The 21,071-nt window shown below is 40.9% G+C and overlaps 1 protein-coding gene across 1 annotated transcript in view; it reads left to right on the top strand.

Annotated features, from left to right (window-relative positions):
• ano3 (anoctamin 3) overlaps positions 1 to 21,071 on the top strand; it is a 521,252-nt gene that overhangs the window by 432,903 nt on the left and 67,278 nt on the right. Inside the window, exons 14-17 of the mRNA XM_059976011.1 lie at positions 898 to 980; positions 3,878 to 4,018; positions 15,165 to 15,329; positions 19,002 to 19,038. Of these exons, the coding sequence (XP_059831994.1) occupies positions 898 to 980; positions 3,878 to 4,018; positions 15,165 to 15,329; positions 19,002 to 19,038 (426 nt within the window). The remainder of the gene's footprint in view (positions 1 to 897; positions 981 to 3,877; positions 4,019 to 15,164; positions 15,330 to 19,001; positions 19,039 to 21,071) is intronic.

Here is a 21,071-nt window from a genome sequence, read left to right as displayed (position 1 = left end):
GTATTTGTTTTGATATTCATGGGAGGATTGTGAGAGTCTAAAAATCATCTGATTGTCAAAATGAAGAATATGTGTCACTGTTTACACTTAGCTCCTGCACACATGGTTCTTTTGATTCTTTTAAGGTACAGAAGCCTTCAGTCGTACATCACAAGGTTCAGGAACAGTTATTACCCTACAACCATCTGACTCCTGAACTAGCATGGATAACTTGACTCACCTCAACTTTGAACTGATTCCACAACCCTGGACTTACTTTCCTAGATGCTTACAACTCAGATTCTCAGTATTACTTTTTTTGCACATCGATTGTTTGTAATTTCTTGTCTATTTTTGTATAGTTTTTTTTTGTAAATTCTATAGTGTGTCTTTTTTCCCCTATAAACGCCTACAACAAAGTGAATCTTAGGTAGTATCTATATATAGCTTTATAATAAATTTGCTTTGACTTTGAAGTTGATGGGAAATGTGCTAGCAGTAAATACAGCCCAGTGTGGTTCTCAACTGTTTTCCACAGGAGCTCACAGCTGCAGTTCACATCGTCTTACATAGACTGAACTCACACAACTAAATTGTTGTCTATTCATTTCTCTGCTGCCACACACCTACTTCTAAAATAAGCACTAAAGGTACTAAGTAGAGCGACACACATATTTGCCCACTCCTTCCTACCAAACCCCTGGTTACAACCTTTATTTGCTTTTGAAAAGGATGTAGACCCCAGGGGTGGACTCACTGGATGGCTGGTTGAGAATCTCTGCTGCAGCCAGTAGGTAATTCTGCTCTGCTCCATCACAGGCTGGTTCTCAAGTGACGGCACTGTAGCACTTCGTGATGTCCTGAGTATTTTTTAAAAGGCATCTCACATGTATTCAGTTTGTTTTTGTTTGGTTACAGCTACGGTATTTTTGGAGTTTTGGAAAAGACGGCGAGCGGTTCTCACTTACAATTGGGACCTAATTGACTGGGAGGAAGAAGAGGTAAGTTCAGAAAAAATACCATTCTTCTCCAGAAGCATCAACTGTAAGTCAAGGGAATTAACACCTGAAATACAAGAAAGTATGGACTGAGGAAAAGATTTGCAGGGTTATGCTTCCCTTTGGCTGGTTGTTGAAGACATATTGTCATCCACCCTCTAGCTGACTACACCATTCCCCTGTGTCAGAACACTCATAGCTTCCATGCCTGTACGCAGCTGCAGAGAGCTACAGAGTGGTCTGGGTGGCCAGTGCACCTTGCTCCTTTCACCACCGAGTTCAATTGATACATCATCTTGACATCTTGAACTGAGGGGCCAGATATCCTTCATGTCTGGTCCCTTGGATGTATGGAAACCATGTTCAGCATTAGAATGCAATCAATGACCTTTATAAATAATGTGGGTGAATATTTTTCATGTTTTCCTTTAGTCCCCTGTTAAGTTAGTTGATGAATTTCAAAATGACTCAGAGAGGATTGTTTAGGAGTGAACTGGTAAATTCCTTTGATAACACAAGTTGGTGAAAGGTTATCGGGGCAGCCCAGGGGTGGGTTCTGAGGTTCCGTCACTCTCACTGGATAGCCATGACAATGAGAACGTCATAACCACAAAATATCAGTACAAATGTCCCACCCTGAGGTGCAGGTTGTCTCAAGTTCTACTCGGGGATATGCCAGATGCATTATTTTAATTTCTAAGTCAGATTAGTTTAGACTAAGTGAAGTTCTGTGTTCACAGATCCATGAAACTTAATAGGCAAAGCAGTAAAATTCACTTGCTACATACAGGCCATCTTTCATTCCTATCATTACATAAAAGCAATTCCATTCCTTATTAGTCACTTGGAACATATCATCAGGGGTTCTGGATTAAATAATCACTTTAGGAGTATGTTTTCTTCAGTATCAAAGGAAATAAGCCATTCTATTACCATTAGAAACAAGGAATTATTATTTTATCAATACAGAAGGAAATATACTCTGTTTCACGCAATTTATCATGATGATCTTAAGTTCTACATATTTCTGTGTTTGAGTTTTTTTTAAATAACACAAGATAGTGTTTTTTTTTCTTTTTATTTATCAGGATCTGGACCTTGCCATCAGAGTCAGAGCCAGCATTTCTAGACTACCCCTACTTCCTTCCAAAAAAGTAGTGAGATACTCCCTTTATATTCTGCAGTGGAAGGATGCCTCTGTCCCCCTTGATCCAGATTCTCTTGGGCCCTTCACAAGTCTGTTTCAAGCCCTTACATCCACTGATAATTATACAGATTAACCAACCCATTGTGTAGTCTAGCCAAAGGCTATTTTACAAACCTCAGGGGGAAAAAAACAGTTTTAAGTAAAGTGTAGAGCTACAAGGATGAGCATGATTAGTCCTACCTTCATAGTTTTCCAAAATTCCACTACGATTTGAACCTTTTCTGAGCACCTCTGCCCTCAGGCTGAATTAGCTGACCTATCTGTTGTTGCTAAGTAGCTGCTTGTCCACGTGTCACTAATTATCAGGGGTAAATTTTTTATGCAGAGAGCGGTGAGTGGGTGGAATGGGTTGCCGGTGATGGTGGTGATGGATGCAATAGGGTCTTTTAAAAGATTCCTGGATAGGTACATGGAGCTTAGAAAAATAAACCAAGGTAATTTCTAAAGTACGTGTTTGGCACAGCATTATGGGCCGAAGGGCCTGTATTGTACTATAGGTTTCTATGTTTCTTCTATGAATGGCAAAGCCCAGCTTATTCATCCTTCTTCCCTCCCCCCCTCCCCACCATGCACTGCCACTTTACATACACTTAAACTCCACACCTCATACCTATACTGACATAGTTACTGCCCTATTGCTTTTTCATATGCCCTGCTTCTGCCTAACAGAGTTCTTCTTGCCAGGTCACTTTGTCATTTCCTGTCAGTCACCTTATCTTCAGATACTCCTGCACCTGGAGTCATTTTATGAACATACTATTAGTCAATGTATTTAAGCTAATCTTATGTATGTATGGCCACACTCAAAGTTATTTGTATATTGTGTTTTAGAGGGTTACTCTTGCCCTCACCTACCATCCCATGAGTCTCCACAACTTTCACCATCTTCTACAGGATCCTACTACCGAACACTTCTTTACCTAACCCCCACTCTCCTCTTTTCACAGGGAATTGTTCCCTCCATGATTTCCTTGTCCATTCATCAAGGAGAAAATCACAGATCTGTTTCAAGCCCTTAATTCCACTGATAAAGTAGTGTGCAGTTTCTCCCTCCTGGCACATATCCCTGAAAGCAACAGAAAAGGTACACTTGCCGATTCACCTCCTCCTTTACACTCGTGTGCTGAAGAACGACAATAAACAATATTGTACTTTGAATTAGAATATATTGACGGTGAGCTGAATTCCGGTGGCCACTGGGAAAAGCACCTTTTCACCCAGAAGATTACATATCTTAAATGCTTTATAAGGCAAAAGGAAAATGTTTATTTAAACCCCTTCCCCTAGAAATTCCTTGGCACTTAATTTAACTGAGTTGATTGTTGGTTCAATAATATAGGACATTCCTCACCTTTGGGGAGATCATTTGAGTGTCTGAAGCAATGGGAAGGTCATTGTTTATGGAGCAGTTAAATAAACTCATCCCATCTTGCAAACCTTTGAAACTGAATGGTTTCCACATTATAATCTAATTGATAAAATCTGAATGGGTGTAACAAGTGTTTAATTAAAATGATGTTTTGTACGTGAAAATGTATTTTTTGGCAGAGATTTAATAGCACGATAGTAGTTGTTCGCATTCCTTTTGTTGAGGCTACTCACAAATCCAGTTCTCCAAATTAAATGGCTCTGCAGCATATAGTAGGTTTGAAAAATCCCCTATATTTATTCTTGTTAAATTTTCTTTTAATAGGAGGAACTTCGTCCTCAGTTTGAAGCCAAATATTCCAAGAAGGAACGTGTTAATCCCATCACAGGGAAGCCAGAGCCCTTCCAACCTTTCATTGATAAACTCAGCAGGTTGCTTGTGTCTGTCTCAGGAATATTTTTCATGGTAAGTTCTCGAGGGGATGCCTATAGTTTTATTGACATAGTTACTTCACCACAATTCATTACATCATCTATATTCTCAGAAAAACATATTGGAGATTCTGGCAAGCTTTTTCATTGTGCTGCAGTGGATCTTGTGAAAGTAAATGTGAGATTTGTTGGTTTTTCTTGCAATAAATTGCATGATGGCATGATGTACAGTCCTACTTGCAAACCACCACCATTCCTAAACTGCCAAAGTTCAAAGTTCAAAGGAAATATATCATCAAAGTAAATATTGGTCACCATATACAACCCTAAGATTCGTTTTCTTACAAGCATACTCAGTAAGTCCAACAAACACAATGGAATCAGTGAAAGACCTCACCCAGCAGGACGGACAAACAACCAATGTGCAAAAGAAAACAAACTTTCCAATACAAAAAAAGAAATGATAATAATAAATAAATAAGCAATAAATATCGAGAACTTGAGATGAAGTCATTGAAAGTGAGTCTCTAGGTTGTGAGAAGAGTTTAGTGATGATGCAAGTGAAGTTGAGTGAATTTTTCCCCACTAGTTCAAGGGCCTGATGGTTGAGGGTTAATAACTCTTCCTGAACTTGGTCTCATGGGCCATGAGGCTCCTTTTTCCTTATGCCAACAGAGAGAAGAGAGCATAACTTGGATGGTGAGGGCTATCTATGTGAGAGCACTCCATGTAAATGTGTTCAATGGTGGGAGGGGTATACCCATGATGGACTGGGCTGTATCCACACTTTTTGCAGGATTTTCCACTCAGTGCCCTTGAATGGAAAACCTCCTCTGCATATCTGTAGAAGTTTGTCAAAGTTTTAGATGTTATGTCAAATCTTCGCAAACCTCTAAGGAAGTTAAGGTGCTGCCATGTTTTCTTCAAAATTGCACCTTTGTGCAGGATCCAGGGCAGATCCTCTGAAATGGTAACACTGAGGAATTTATAGTTGCTGATCTTCTCCAACTCTGATCCCCTGAGAAGGACTGGCTCATGGACCTCCGATTTCCTCCTCCATCATTCCTGAATCAACTTCATTCCTAGACCAACTCATCTTAGACTGCCATCGTTCCTAAACTGCCTACTTTATTGTGGTGCATGTGACCTGGAGATAAATTCAATGATTATAAAAATAGGTCAGGAAATGTGGGTATTTATTAACAAGTGACTCATATCCTGAGCTCCCAAACACTTAATCAAATCGACAAAACATACAATAGAAATATACTTCAATTTACTGGATTAGTTCAGATCCAGTAACACTGAAAAACTTAGCACAATCTAGGAAAAAGCAACCACTAAAGAAGAAACAAGTGGTTTCACATCCTGTCTATTATCTTTAATGTTTATTCCTCTGTTGCTGGTACATCATTCTCACTTGTCTATCATGTAGAAGAAGAACAGGAACTAAGGACGAAGCCAGGGATAACATCTGGGCTAGGTGCTTACTGCAGGTACAATCTCTGGAAGAGTAATCTGCACCCACCATTGCAATTATCAATGTGGGCTCAAGTACATTGAGGCTTTTGGGGTGGGTGGTGACATGCCAATCCCCTCTAATGTTCAAAGCATGCGTGGAGTGCATCAGGAAAAGATGTGACGTTGTCAGCAATGCTGCCTAGCTTCATTTTGTGACCCATTATAGTATATGAACCCTGCCACTCTGATGGCTGGAATGGGACCAGATTTTTGACTAGCACTAGTGCTTAATATTGCTGATGTTAAGCATTAGTGAGGAGGTTACATCTTGATTTCTTACAAAAGTCAGGATCACTTGATTTGAATTTATCCATGGTTTCTCGCTTTGGAACAATCGGATTGTCCTCTTTGATACACAGTCCTCAACACTCTTACTTATGAAGTCTGTGATGACAGTGACAGACTGGGTGCTGAGTATTTGAACATGAACTAGTCAACCAAATCACAGAAATTGCAAAGAAGCTTATCTGTTTCTTTGGACTAACATTGTATGACCTCATGGACATGATCCTCCCAAGTGAGCTTCTGCTTGAGGAAAGAGCATAGTCTGGCCATCTGATTATTATCAAAGTGGCGGTGGGACATGGCTTGGTAGGCATCTTTGATGATTCTACAGCAATGGTCAAGGGTGTTCGGACCCCTTGATGGTTCAGGAGATGTGCTGGTAACATACTCTTGAACTTGGCCCAGGTAAAGTCACCAACAATGCCTATATACCCATTTATGTTACTATTCCTTTGCCTGGTTGCACAAATTCCTGCCGTTCCCTACCTCAAGGACCATGCACGCCATCCCACATGGACTGCTGATCATTTTCTTTTCGGAGGTTAGTGTTGGGCAGTAACTTCGGACCATCCGGTAATGCTTACTTCATGTATGTGAATTTCACAATTTGGTGGGACTCTCTGTCATGACTTTTGTTTCACTCAGCTCATTGGCAGTCTTTGGTTTTCATTTCGCTCTCCCATACTCAGTCATGCCTTCTGCTGCAAGGCTAAACTGCAGCCTAGAATTTCATTAAGTTGGGTCACCCAAGAGTAGCTGTCTTAGATTGATTTCAGTAAATCAGTTCTGAAAAAAGATGTAGTACTTAATAAGTTAATCAGTTCTGCTTTGCAGTTTCTGATGAAGTATCTTTCTGGGCCTGTCACTTCGCTCAGTTGTTCACTCATATCACTGCTCAGGGAACCGGAGCCTTGGGAGAATAAAATTATTAATTTCCTCCCAGCTGGAGTGGTCTGTTTCAGTTATATCTCAGGTGTCTTTACAAAGCACGTTTGATCACGAGGTTTCATTTAGTACCATGTGTTTTGTTCTTTTTGGCACTATTGAGGGTAACTACATTACTAATGATAAAACTTCCTATGTGGGACGAGACCCGATTCTTCAAATGCCTTGTCCACTTCTTTTTATACTGTAGGCACCATCAGGGCCAGTAGAACCCAATATCAAATCTTCCTTGTGGACTAAATGTCACTGTGGTAGCACAGAGATTAGCGTAATGCTATTACAGCACCAACAGTCCAGGTTCAATTCTGCTGCAGTCTGTAAGGAGTCTGTTCTTTCATCCCATGGGCTTTCTCCGGGTGCTCTAGTTTTCTTCCACATTACAAAGACATGCAAGTTAGTAAGTTAATTGGTCACATGGATGTAATTGGATGATGCAAACTCAGACGGGCCCATTCCCTTACTATACCTTCAAATAAATAAAAATAATGGTCAGAATAAGGTGTTATTTTTGCTCTTAAGTGAAGAGCCTTAACCTTCTGGGTGCTCCCTGTCACAGAGCTCTGTGTCCACATAATGTTCAGCACAATATGCTTTGTTCCACCAAGGTCCTGTTATAGAAATCTAACATAGGTTGAATGTACAGTCGTTGCCAGCAATAACATATTCTTTACAATGACAAACCAATGATCTTCAACGGGCTTCTGTAGAGTTTGCTGTCATTCAGTGTGTATAAGCTTTGCAGCTAACAATGCTGATAGCTTGAAAGTACTATGTGGGCCAATCAAGAATTTATCAATCTCTGCCTTAAATATGCCCAACAACCTGACCTCCACAGCTGCCTGTGATAATAAATTCCTCAAATTCACCACACCCTGGCTAAAGAAATTTCTCTGCATCTCTGTTTTAAATGGGTTGTGTCTCTATCCTCTTGTCCTAGACTCCCCCACCATGGGAAGCATACTTTCTGCATCTAATCTTAACATACCTTCCACATGTAAGGTTAACATCCAGGTTGAGTCAGTGGTGAAGACGGTGAATACAATGTTGGCATTCATTTCTAGAGGTATAGAATATAAGAGCAGAGATGTGTGCCATCACAGTGTTTTAATTCATTGTAGTAAATGCGTACAAGGTCAAACTACACACACAAAATGCAGAAGGAACTCAGCAGCCCAGACAGCATCCATGGAAAAGAGTATAGTCAGGCTCTCTGGTCTATAATTTTCTTTCTGCTGCCTCACTCCTTTATTAAAGAGTGCAGTGATATTTGCAATTTTCCAGTTCTCTGGAAGCATGCCACAATCTTATGATTCTTGAAAGATCATTACTAATGCCTCCACAATCTCTACAACTGCCTGTATTAGAACCATATGTGTAGTTCACCACATCCGGATGACCTGTGTTCTTTTTTGTTCTTTTTTGAGCACCTTTTCCTTTGTAATAGTAACTGCACTTATTTCTCTTCCCTCACACCCTTCAACACCTGGCACGTTGCTGGAGTCTTCCACAGTAAGGATTGATGCAAAATGTTCATTTAGTTCATCTTCCATCACCTTGTCCCTCATTATTTTTCTCCAGCCTCATTTTTATACGGTGCATTGGCCTTCATCAACCGTGGGATTGAGTTGAAGAGCCGAGAGGTAATGTTGCAGCTATATAGGACCCTGGTCAGATCCCACTTGGAGTACTGTGCTCAATTCTGCTCGCCTCACTAAAGGAAGGACATGGAAACATTAGAAAGGGTGCAGAGGAGATTTACAAGGATATTGTCTGGATTGGGGAGCATGCCTTGTGAGAATAGGTTGAGTGAACTCGGCCTTTTCTCTTTGGAGCGTCGGAAGATGAGGGGTGACCTCATGAGGTGTATAAGATAATGAGAGGCGTTGATCGTGTGGAGAGTCACAGGCTTTTTCCCAGGGCTGAAATGGCTAGCCCGAGAGGGCATAGTTTTAAGGTGCTTGGAAGCAGGTACAGAGGAGAGGTAAGTTATTTCATGCACAGAGTGGTGAGAGCGTGGCACGGGTTGCCAGCGGTGGTGTTGGAGGCGGAAATGTTAGGTCTTTTAAGAGACTCCTGGATGGAGATATGGAGCTTAGAAAAATAGGCTATAGGTAACCTTAGGTAATTTCTCAAGTAAGGACATGTTCGGTACAGCTTTGTGGGCCAAAGGGCCTGTATTGTGCTGTAGGTTTTCTATGTTTCTATGTTCTTTCTATGTTTCTTGCGATACTATATCCACTCTCATCTCTCTTTTATTTATATATACTTGAGAACACTTTTTCTATCCACTGATATTGCTTGCTGGCTTGCTTTCACATTTCATCTCATCTCTCCTAATGTTTCTTTTAGTTGCTTTCAGTAGGTTTTTAAAAGTTTCCAATCCTCTGTCTTTCCACTAATTTTTGTTGTGTGCCCTCTCTTTTGCTTTTGCATTAGCTTTGACTTCCCTTGCCAGCCATGGTTGTACAATTTGCCATTTGATTATTTCTTTGTTTTTCAAATACATCTATTCCACACCTTCCTCATTTTTCCCAAAAACTCAAGCTGTTGTTGCTCTTCTGTCATCCCTGCCAGCATATCCTTCCCATCTGCTTTGGCCAACTTGTCTCTCATATCACTGTAATTTTCTTTACTCCACTGACTGCTGCTGCGTCAGACTTTACTTTCTCCCAATCAAATTTCAAGTTGAACTCAAATCATATTGTACTCATAATGTTCCTTTACCTTAAATTCCCTAATCGCCTTCAGTTCATTACATAAAACCCAATCCAGTATAGCTGATCTTCTAGTAGGCTCAACGACAAACTGCTCTAAAAAACCATCTCATAAGTATTCAACAAGCTCCCTCTCTTAGGATCCATTAACAACCTGATTTTCACCATCTACCTGCATGTTAAAATCTCCCATGACTATCATAACATTGCTCTTTTGACAGGCCTTTTCTATTTCCTGTTGTAATCTGTAGTCCACATCCCAGCTACTGTTGGGAGGCCTGTATATAACTGCCATCAGGTTCTTTTACCCTTACAGTTTCTTAACACAACCCACAGGGATTCACCATTTTCCAGTCCTATGTTACATCTTTCTGATGATTTGATGCTATTCTTTACCAGCAGAGCCACAACACCTCCACCCCACCCCACCTACCTTCTTATCCCCAATTCAGCTCCCAACTACAACCATTCTGCTGCCATGATTCAGTGATGGCCACAACATCATACCCAACAATCTGTAAAAATGCAACAAGATCATCCACCTCATCTCTTTATACTCTGTACATTGAGATACAACACTTTGAGTGCTGTATTTGCTATCCTTTTTGATTCTGCATTCCTAATGCATTGATACTCACCCTGCTGGCTGCAATTTTGTCTCATCATCTGTCTGCCCCTCTTTACAGCCTGACTGCATGCTATCTTTATTTTTTTTTACCATCTATTCTATCACGAGTCCTTTCATTCTAGTTCACATACCCCAAATTAGTTTAAACCCTGCCCTCCCCAACAGCTTTAACAAACCTGCCAGCGAAAATATTAGTCTCCCTTGGGTTCAGGTGCAAACTTTCACTTTTGTACATGTCATACCTCTCCAGAAGCGATCCCAGTGATCTAATAACCTGCAGCAACTTCTCAGCAACAGGTTTATCTGCCAAATCATCCTGTTTCTACTCTCACTGGTGCGTGGCACATGCAGCAATCCAGAAATTACTACCCTGGAGGTCTTACTTCTCAGCTTTCTGCCTGGCTCTCTAAATTCACTCTTCAGGACCTCATTGCATTTCTATCCAATGCCATTGGTAGCAATATGTACTGAGACATCTGGCTGCTCTCCTTCCTTCTCCAAAGTGCTCTGGACACAATATGAGACATCTCTGACCCTGGTACCTGGGAGACAACATGCTATTTGGGTGTCCCATTCACGTCCCCAAGATCTCCTATCTGTTCCTCTGATCTCCACCTCTCCCCTCTTCTCCCACTTTCCCTTCTGCACCAGAGACCCATGCTCATTGCCGGTAACCTGGTCTGCATGATGTTCCCCTGGGAGGTCATTTCCCACAACAATATCCATACCATTATTGAGGGAAGTAATGAATAATTAACTGACGCACTTGGCAGTACAGAGCGATCATGTCGTGGGTGTTCAGCATTCACGTGCAGCGTCTGATACCCCTACTGAAGCACCTGACTCAAAGTTGTGTTAAGCTTATAAGGAAGTGAAATATAAAGGATATTGCACCCCATTTTAGTTTCATGTTATATAAAAATGAATATCTGAACTGCATGCAAGCGTGTGAGGTTGGACTGCTCTTAGCGCCGAGACAGTGTGGTGAAATTGCGAACAGCTTTGAGCTGTGCAGCCCAAGCATATCACTGGGTCCGGGTCCTCAAGCGAGGCACTACCCACTGCTGGGACAATTTAAACCCCAGTCCAGATAGACCAGGAAGCCCAAGTGCTAGAATCGGAGGCAGGGTGAGGGTCAGGCTGTCTCCACTCTTTCTCTCACGATGTTCATTCCTTTCTCTGCAGCACTGAGGCTGTGAACTGTTCTGCTGACTGTCGTCTCTGCAGGTTAGGCAGCATTTTGCTAATACAATGAACTGAAGTCAGGACTTTGGCCTACTCCGGCTTTTCCAGAGATTTGGATCCAATGGTTTCTTGCTTTGTGGTTTCCTATAACCAACCTCCCATGTAGGATCTTGTCAAAGACCTTGCTGAAGTCCATTTAGACAACATCCACTGACTTGCTTTCATGAACTTTCCTCGTAACTTCCTTGAAAAACACTGTGACATTGGTTAGACATGACCATCATGCACAAAGCCATGTTAATGAGTCCTAATCGCCCTGTCTATCCAAATACTTATATATTCAGTCCCTTAGAATTCATTCCAATAACTTTCCCTCACCGGCCTGTAATTTCTTGGCTTTCTTGGCCTTTCTTGAATAACAGAACAACACTAGCTACAGTATCCTCTAATCCTCTGACTCTTCCCATTGATAAGCATGTTTTAAATATCTGTTACGGCCCCTGAAATTTCTGCACTAAACTCACACAGGGTGCAAGAGAACACTTTGTCAGGACCAGGGAATTTATCCGCCCTAATTTGCTTCAGAAGAGCAGAAGCTCATCTGTATGGGGTCCATGACCTCACTGGTGCTTTGCTTGACTTCCATAGAAGCACAACTATATGGAGCTTTGGTGCAGGAAAGCAGCATCCATCATCAGAGACCTCCACCACTCAGGATATGCTCTCTTCTCGCAGCTGATATCAGGAAGATGGTATAGGAGCCTCGGGACTTGTACCACCAGTTTCAAAAAGAGTTATTACCCCTCAACTATCAGGCTCTTGAACCAAAGGGAATTAACTTTACTTAACTTCACGTCATTATTGAAATGTTCCCACAACCTATGGATTCATTTTCAAGGACTCTTCATCTCATGTACTCGATTATTTATTGCTTATTTATTTATTTTTGTATTTGAACAGCTTGTTGTCTTTTGCACACTGGTTGAACACCCAATTTAGTGTGTCTTTCACTGATTCTACTATGGTTATTCTATTATGGATTTATTGAGTATGCCCACAAGAAAATGAATCTCAGGGTTGTATAGGGTGACATATAAGTACTATGTAATTCAAATTTTTATTATTATGTATTCTTATTTTACAAAGCAGCATAGCATATCATAGGGCAGATACAGTACAGCATACCTACACAGCCATCCCATGACAGGAAAACATATAAAACTAAGAAACAGAAAAAATCTTCTAATTTAAGTTTAAATTAACATACAAGCAAAATCGTCTTGCACTTTTCCCTCACTGTTAATTCTTCCCAACATGTGTTCATATGATGAAATCTTAACCATTTCCTCAGTCCATTCCCTCACAGTGGGACATCTGGGTTTTTTCCAGTTTTGCAATATAATTCTTGCAGCTGTGACGAGACCCATCCTTAATATAGCAAATTTGTCATTGTTTACATTAGGTCCTATCTCCCAGGAGACAAAGCTGATGGTAGTTGTATAAGGTGACAAATAAGTACTTTGATAATAAATTTGAGCTTTCCCAATCCCTCTTCCAATGGGAGGTGATTGCCCTGAACAACCTGTGCTGTTTTTCTCACTCCAGATGCTGCCGGACCTGCTGAGCACCAACATTTGCCAGTTTTATTTCAGACAGCCAGCATCTGTCGTACCTCACTTTCATCCATCCATTATTGTGTCACGATCCAAGCCCAGAATGTCAGCCGCATGTCAGTACAAAAAGATTTTGGAGTCAGAACACACAGTGCAGCAAATCTTGGAACATTGCCGACACCCACACAGAGTGAAATGTTTGAAAGGATTTCATGATGTACGATCACAAATGTAACTAACACCACTTTTAGCATTTTAATGCTGCAGTCAAGGTACTGAAAGGATTTTAAAGCACAGGAGATTCTGCAGATGCTGGAAATCCAGAATAGCAGACACAAAATGCTGGAGGAACTCAGCAGGTCAGGCAGCATCTATGGAGGTGAACTAAGAGTTCACATTTCAGGCCAAGACGCTTTACCTTCCTTGATGAAGGGTCTCATCCTGATCGAGCAACCAGTTTGAAACACCGGCTCTTTATTCCTCTCCATAGATATGGCCTAACCTGCTGAGACCCTCCAGTATTTTGTCTGTGTAACACTGAAAGGAATTTGTTTACTCCAGTTGTCTTAAACTCTTAGCTACTTTCGTGTTTCACAGGCATTTTTTGAATATGCAAAGCAGAATTAGGAGCAGGAGAGTGCCTATCATTTTGCGTGCCACAGTTCCCGAGGAGTCATTGAACGGCATAGAGGGAGTGTTTAAAAGAAGCAAGCAAGGGTAGTCGAGACAGTGTGTGCGCCACAGTCCCCAAGGGGGCACTGGATTATGTAGAGGGAGAGAAAGCTTAAAGAAGTGATTGAGGGCAATTGGAACAGTTTGCATGTCACAGATCGCACGGAGACATCTAAAGGGGGAGAGCTTTTAAAGAAAATGGAGGCAGCCTGCACATTTTGCACGCCACAGTTCCTGAGGAGTCTTCGGATTGCACATACCGTAATTAGGTACCTGGCAAGGTCCAATTAAAAGAAGCTAGGTGTAAGTGGAGTGGCCATTGTGTAAGTGAGGAGTTGAGGCTTTGACTCATTGAGGCTTTGGAGGGGTAGAGACAGGTAGGAACAAATGAGTTTCTCAATGAATATAAGAAATGCAACAGAACATTTAAGGAGGAAATTAGGAGGGCTAAAAGAAGGCATGAATTTGTCCAGGTAAACAAGGTGAAGGAAAATCCTAAGGGTTTCTAACAGATATATTAAGAGCAAAAGGATAGCAATGGACAAAATTGGTCCTCTGAAAGATCAGAGTGGTAATATATGCATTGAACCAAAAAAGAAGAGGGAGATATTAAGTGGATTTTTTTGCATTTGTATTTACTCGGAAGACGGACACAGTCTATACTTTGCATTACACATCTATAGAAGTTTGTCAAAGTTTTAGATACCATGCCCAATCTTCACAAGCTCCTAAGGAAGTGGAGTCACTGAGATATAACATTAGCTAACGGAAGCAATAAGGCGTGTGTGTCTGATTTGGGAGGAATGGTCAAAAGTTCAGTCACTCTCCAACAGCACTGTGCCTACCTTAGACTTCTCCAGTCAGTGTTGAGTAATTTCTGACTGCAGAGATTCTGCAGAAAGTAACAACTTTACCCTGTATTGACTGCATATGTAATGATTTTGCAATATTATCTTTAACAGAAAAAGGCTTCCTCCCCATATGACGTAGAAATTTTCTCTGGGTACTTCAGTTTCCACCCACAGTCCAAAGATGTATCGGTTAGTAGGTCAGTTGGTTATTGTAAATTGTCCTGTGATTAGGTTAGTGTTAAATAGGGTGGGGTGTTGGGAGATGCAGCTCGTTGGGCCAGAAGGATCTGTTCTATGCTATATCTCAAGATACATATGTGAACTAGCATCAAACTAACCCCAAGCTGGTGTTAATCTAACTTAAGAAGAGCAGCATCAAAAACAATCAACTTCAAACCAAAACCTTAAATTAGGATCAAACTAACTAAATTTCAAGGTATCCTTAGATACAGTATTCAAATCAGTTACGAAATAGCATCAAATCAATTTCTAGATGGTTTCAAACTCTTCTCAAAAAATTCCCAAACTGGCAACAGATCCGTCTTCCTAATCAAATCAACTCCAGTCAAAACCAAAATGGGATATGACTAACTCCTTAATCTTTACCTTTAATTTAATTTAAAGGAAATTATTAGCAGCTGGTAGAGAAGGACTTTGTGTCTTTAATCCCATCTCCAATTTTGTTACAATTTTTAAGCATCAAAACTCCAGAAATATCAATGGGTGACTCTGCAAAGATCCTGTTCTTTAATTCTGCTGAATCTAGATTTTGCTGGTCCTGGCTGCAGTCTTTGGCGTGGTGTTGTATCGTCTTGTGACAATGGAGCTCTTTGCATCTTTCCGATGGGAGTTTGTGAAGAAAAACTGGCAGTTTGCCACAGCTGGATCTGGGGTTTGCATTAACTTTGCTATTATCATGGCACTGAATGTGGTAAGTGTACACTGTTGTTGCAGATTTAAAGTCTGAAATTGAGTTTGTTGAAAATGCACAAGTATATACAGTATTGTGCAAAAGTCCTAGCCACATGCTGTGTATATATTTATATATAGCTAGGGTGCCCAAGACTTTTGCACAGTACTGTGGTAGTTCTTTGTATTGCATTGTAATGCAGCTACAAAAACAGACAAATTCATGACATACATCAGTGATGATAAACCTGATTCGGATATGGGTTTCTATTGTGGATTGAGAGTGGGAAGAGGGCAGTGAGAGGAGAACCATGAGACCATATGACCATAAGACATAGGAGACGTAGGCCATTCAGCCCATCAAGTCTGCTCCACCATTCCATCAGGCTGATCCCAGACCCACTCAACACCATACACCAGCTTTCTCACCATATCCTTTGATGCCCTGACTGATTAGGAAGCTTTCCACCTCTGCCTTAAATATACCCTTGGTCTTGGCCTCCAATGCAGCCTGTGGCAGAGCATTCCACACATTCACTGCTTTCTGACTAAAAAAAAAATTATCCTAGCCTTTGTTCTGAAAGGTTCCCCCTCAATTCTGAGGCTGTGCCCTCTAGTTCTGGATACCCCCACCAGAGGAATCATCCTCTCCATGTCCGCCCTATCTTGTCTTTTCAACATTCAGTAAGTTTCAATGCGATCTCCTGCATTCTTCTAAGTTCCAGTGAGTGAGTACAGGCCCAAAGCTGCAAAACGTTCCCCACATGTTTCTCTTTCTTTCCCTCCTCTGCCATTTCTTTGTCTCTCATTACTGCCTCACCAACATAATTTTCCAGTGGTCCGTTATCAACTCTCACCTCCCTTTTACTCTTTAACTCTTTATATAGCTGAAAAAACATAGTATCCTGTTTTATATTATTGACTAGTTTGGCCTCATATTTCATCTTTTTCCCTTCCTGTAGCTTTTTTAGTTGCATTTTGTTGGATTTTAAAAGCTTCCCAATTATCTAACTTCCCATTCACTTTTGCTACCTTATGTCCCCTTTCCTTGGCTTTTATGCAGTCCTTAACTTAGCTTGTTAGCTACAGTTCCCTACCCCTGCCATTGGAGAACATCTTCTTCTTTGGGATATACTATATCTTCACCTTGTTAACTATTCCCAGAAATGTCAGCCACCTCTGCTCTACCGTCATCCCCACCAGTATCCTCCTCCAAAGCATATGGGCAAGCTCCTTTCTCACAGCTCTGTAGTTCTCTTTATTCCATTGTGATACTGATAAATGTGCCTTTTGCTTCTCCCTCTCAAATTGCAGTATGAATCCAATCGGATTATGATCACTGCTTCCTAAGGGTTCCTTTACGTTAAGCTCCCAGATAAGATCTGGGTTATTATACACACCTTTCTAAGACAGTCTTTTCCCAAGTAGGCTCAAGTACAAGCTGCTCTAAAAAGCCATCTCATAGGCATTCAACAAATTCCCTCTCTTGTGATCCGACAGCAGCCTGCTTTTGCCAATCCCATTAGATATTGACGTCCACCATTACAATTGTGACATTACCCTTGTTACATGCCTTTTCCAGCTCCCTTAGCAAACTCAAACCCACACTTTGGCTACTATTTGGAGGCCTATGTATGATTTCCATTATGTTTTTTTTTGCCCTTGCAGTTTCTTAACTCTATCCACAATGGTTCAACATTCTCTGACCCTATGTCACCTCTTTCTAAAAACGCAATTCCAAGTCTTACCAACAGAGCCACACCACTGCCAGTGCCATCCTGCCTGTCCTCAGTCATGGTTGAGAAAGGGGGAAGGGGGAGGGGAGGGCGTGGGAGACACTAGAGAGGCATTCTGTAATCATTAAACCAATTTTTTAGAATCAAATGATCTTGCCTGGTGTCTCAGGGCAGGGTGTGTCTACATTCAGACCACCCCTTCTCTTCTACTTGTCCTGCACCACTTCCATAGCACTCTAGCCTCACCATTTCCTGCATCCTTTGCTCCCACCATATTTACAAACTCACTGTTTGCTCCACGTTGATAAGTATAGTGCTGTGCAAAGGTCTTAAGCATCTTAGCTACAATATATATTACTAAGACTTTTGCACAGTACTGTATCTTGTTACGTACCCCATAACTGGGTGTCTGACCAGCAGAGAAAGAAGAATCCGTTGGAGTCTGGTGGTACCAAACTAAAGGTGTTTATTAGTAAACTACACAATACAATATCAAAAATGCAAATATACAAATAAAACAAGTTAGCAGTAATAAACCTAAAAGTGTAGGAATAATAATAATCAATAATAAACAAGCTCTATCGATGTCTAGGGGTAAATGAATTGTCATTGGAAAGTATAGAGCAGTTCAGTTCATAAGTGCTGAGGTGGTTATGGTTGTTGTGTTGAAATCGTTGGAGAGAGAGAGCGAGCGAGATGTAACAGCTACAGCAGGCAAACCTTCAGTTGCTTTCTTAATCCGTCGTATTGTTGTGGTCATTCGGTTATGACCCCTCTGGTCTTCAGCTAGACGGTTCTTCTGTGATGGACTCATCACTCTGGCATGAGTAGACACACACACAAGTCCCCACTGGCCCTGCTGTAACACTGTGAGCTTTACTGACCGATCTCCTGGTTTGGTCTCCGAAGCCTCCACCTTTCTGTGGGTTCCCAACACTTAGTCAGTGTCCACTGGTGTGTCTGAAGGGTGTCTTTTATCCCCACTCACAGGGTCTCAGCTATCCATCAACACTGAATGACTGTGTCCATCAAATCAGGCCACTCCTGCTATCTCCTGAGGAATGGTAATGAGCAAAGTAAAGTCCTTGTAGTGAAAGGTAAATAATCCAGGAAGAGTCAAAATACAGTAAATCAACAGTCTCTCTCCCCCTCTTATCCGTAGCACATGTTCTTGCCTGGGCTTTATCTCTCTTTCTCAGTAACAGCATAGCAACAACAATTGTTCATAGTTCTCGGCGGGGGGGGAATGGTTATCTCTGCACCCCATTTCCATCAGGTCTGTTCATCACTCATAACAATCTGCACAGATGGATAGAAACGCTTACTGGCAGCAGTATCACATAGCATCAGATTAGCGGTATTCACAAAAAAGACTTGAGTTAAACATAAATTATCTCAACATTTACAAGAAAGAGCACAATAGGAATTTTAAAAAGATAAAGTCCATTTAAGTGCAACGTCATCGCAATGGTCATGGTTTAGCTTAAGCGTAGTGATTAGGGTTTTGTTGGTTGGTTTAGAACCAAATGAACTGAAGAAAGTAGATGTTCTTGAACTGAGTGATTTGGGAGCTTTCTACCTTCCGCCCAAATGTAGAAGCAGCTGTGATGTGGCCCAGTTGGTGGGGATCTTTCATGACAGATATGACTTTTTTTGAAGCAGTGCCTCCTATACAAACGGTGAATAAGGATGTGTCCACAATGTATTGGTCAGAATCCACTACTTTCTGCAGGTTCTTCTGCACCTGCACGTTCAAAGTGCTGTACCAAACCATGATGCCACCAATCAGGATACATTCAACGGTGCTTCCACAGAAGTTTCGTAGAGTGTTCAGTTACAAAACAAACCTCCTTAACCTTTTAAGAAAGTAATTTACGTACTTTTCTTGGAGCGAAGTGTTCAGCTTCAACATTCATTATATTTAAATATCTCACATTTCTGTTTTTTTCTATCTTGAGGTTTATGAAAAAGTTGCACAGATGCTTACAAATTGGGGTAAGTAAATGAGATCTTACCAAAATATCTGCATACAAAAACATAATCTTTTATGTGACTTAACTTCTAAGAGTAAAGTGCTTATACTTCCTCATGATTGAATGGTGCAGTAGAATCTATGGGCCAAATGGCCCGATTCTGTTCCTGTATTTTTTAAAAGGATGGTGGGATACACACAACAGATAAATTAGTTTAATCTCACTGATGGAGAAAATGCTAGAAACAGTAATCAGAGTCAGAATTCACATTCATTTGAACAAGTGTTGATTGATCAGAGAAAGACAGCATGGATTGTTTATGGGAAACAATGTCTAACTAATGATAAGAGTTTTCTGATGAAGTGATGGAGAATGTGTTTCCAAATATGAGTTTCCAAAAGCTACTTTTAGAAGATGGCATAAAATCCTTGAATTCAATATCAGAACATCAAATTCAATCGTTTCAGGTTACCTGATCTCCCTATCTTGTATAAGAAGCAGCTAATTCTGCTGTAATGATAAACATCTGTAATGTTAAATTTTTAATCTATAGACAATGGTAGTTAGTGTATTCTTGTCACATACTGAGATGCAGTGAAAATCTTTGTTTTGAGTGCCATTCATGCAGATCATTGTAAATATGCATACACCGAGTTAGTGCAAAGGGGAGAACAATAGTAGTAGAAGTGTGACCACTCAATTTGACTATGATATTCTCCTAAAGGTGGGTCCTCAAGTGGCTATAGAAGCCAATCGGGGGTGGTCCTGTGTGGGCAAGAGTAAGTTGTAGCTGTGGGTAGTGGTTGGGTCTTTCTGCTTTGGAACAGCAAGAACGCACTGCAGGATATAGTGTTACAGCTAAAAAGAAAGTGAAATGCAGGTAGGTGGAAAAATGCAAAGGCCCTGATAATAAGGTAGATTGTGAGAGATAAAGAGCTCAGCTTTATCATACAAGAGGTCCATTCATGAGCCTTACAACAGCAGGACAAAATCTGTCTTTGAGTCTGGCAGTACATGCTTTCTAGGTTTGTTCCGAATAGAAAGGGAGGTGAAAGTTGTTGACTTGCTGTTTTTTTTCAATTCTCTGCAGCAGCTCTGAACTGAATCTCACACCTGTATCAGATCGTTGTTTTTTTCATTTCCTTTTCTCTAACTTCCCTCATTAATCTAACAGCCAGATAGTTTTGTAAACAAAGTATTGCTATGGCTTCAGAGACATTCCCGTTGTCCTATTATTCACTTCTTCCTCTTACCTTTGAAATTTAAAAGCAACTTGTTTCCTTAATTTTCCGCTTGTAACCAAGGGTGACGTACTTGGCACGTTAACTATTTCTCATCCTGTAGGAGTTGCCTGACCTGCTGAATGTTTTTCAGTAACTATCATTTCATTCACTTTCTGAGAAGTATAGACAGTCTGGTTGAATAGATAGATATGTGGCTGGTGAAATATAAGACCTTGTAATTTTGGACAGGAAGAATGAGGAAAAACATGTAAAACAGAGAGCACAATAATAAAATGATAATCTGAGATATTTGAGGCTATATAGAATGTAGACAACTACAGCACAGAATCAGACCATTTAGACAGCTATATTGTTCTGAACAATTTAAATTAGAAATCAAATATCCACCTGCACTAATCCTTCCTGCCTATGCAACTCAGATTCATTTATTTATCACATACACCAAAACATACAGTGAAATGTGTCATTTATGCTAACAGCCAACACAATCTAAGGATATGCTGAGATGTGCAAGTGTTGCCACACAATTCTGCTGCCAATATAGCATGCCACAATGCTTGGCAGAACAGCATAGAGCACAACCAAACAGAACGTAACAAGCAACAAAGCAACAGCAGCAAAACAAGTCTATTTCCTCCTTCTCACCCACCCACACGTACGCACAGTCCTCCAACCCCAAGACACAGCCATTAGGGCCACCAGTTTGAAGGCTTCAGCCAGTGTGCTTTGACCTCTGGACTTCCAAATGACCTTAAGTCTTCAGTCTTTGATATCAACTCTAGAATTGCCGATTGCAGGACCCCAAACTCTG

The sequence above is a fragment of the Hypanus sabinus genome, chromosome 7, assembly GCF_030144855.1.
Source record: "Hypanus sabinus isolate sHypSab1 chromosome 7, sHypSab1.hap1, whole genome shotgun sequence".
NCBI lineage: Eukaryota > Metazoa > Chordata > Chondrichthyes > Myliobatiformes > Dasyatidae > Hypanus > Hypanus sabinus.
The sequence above is the reverse complement of the archived record's forward strand: the minus strand, read 5'-3'. Positions and strand labels throughout refer to the sequence as shown.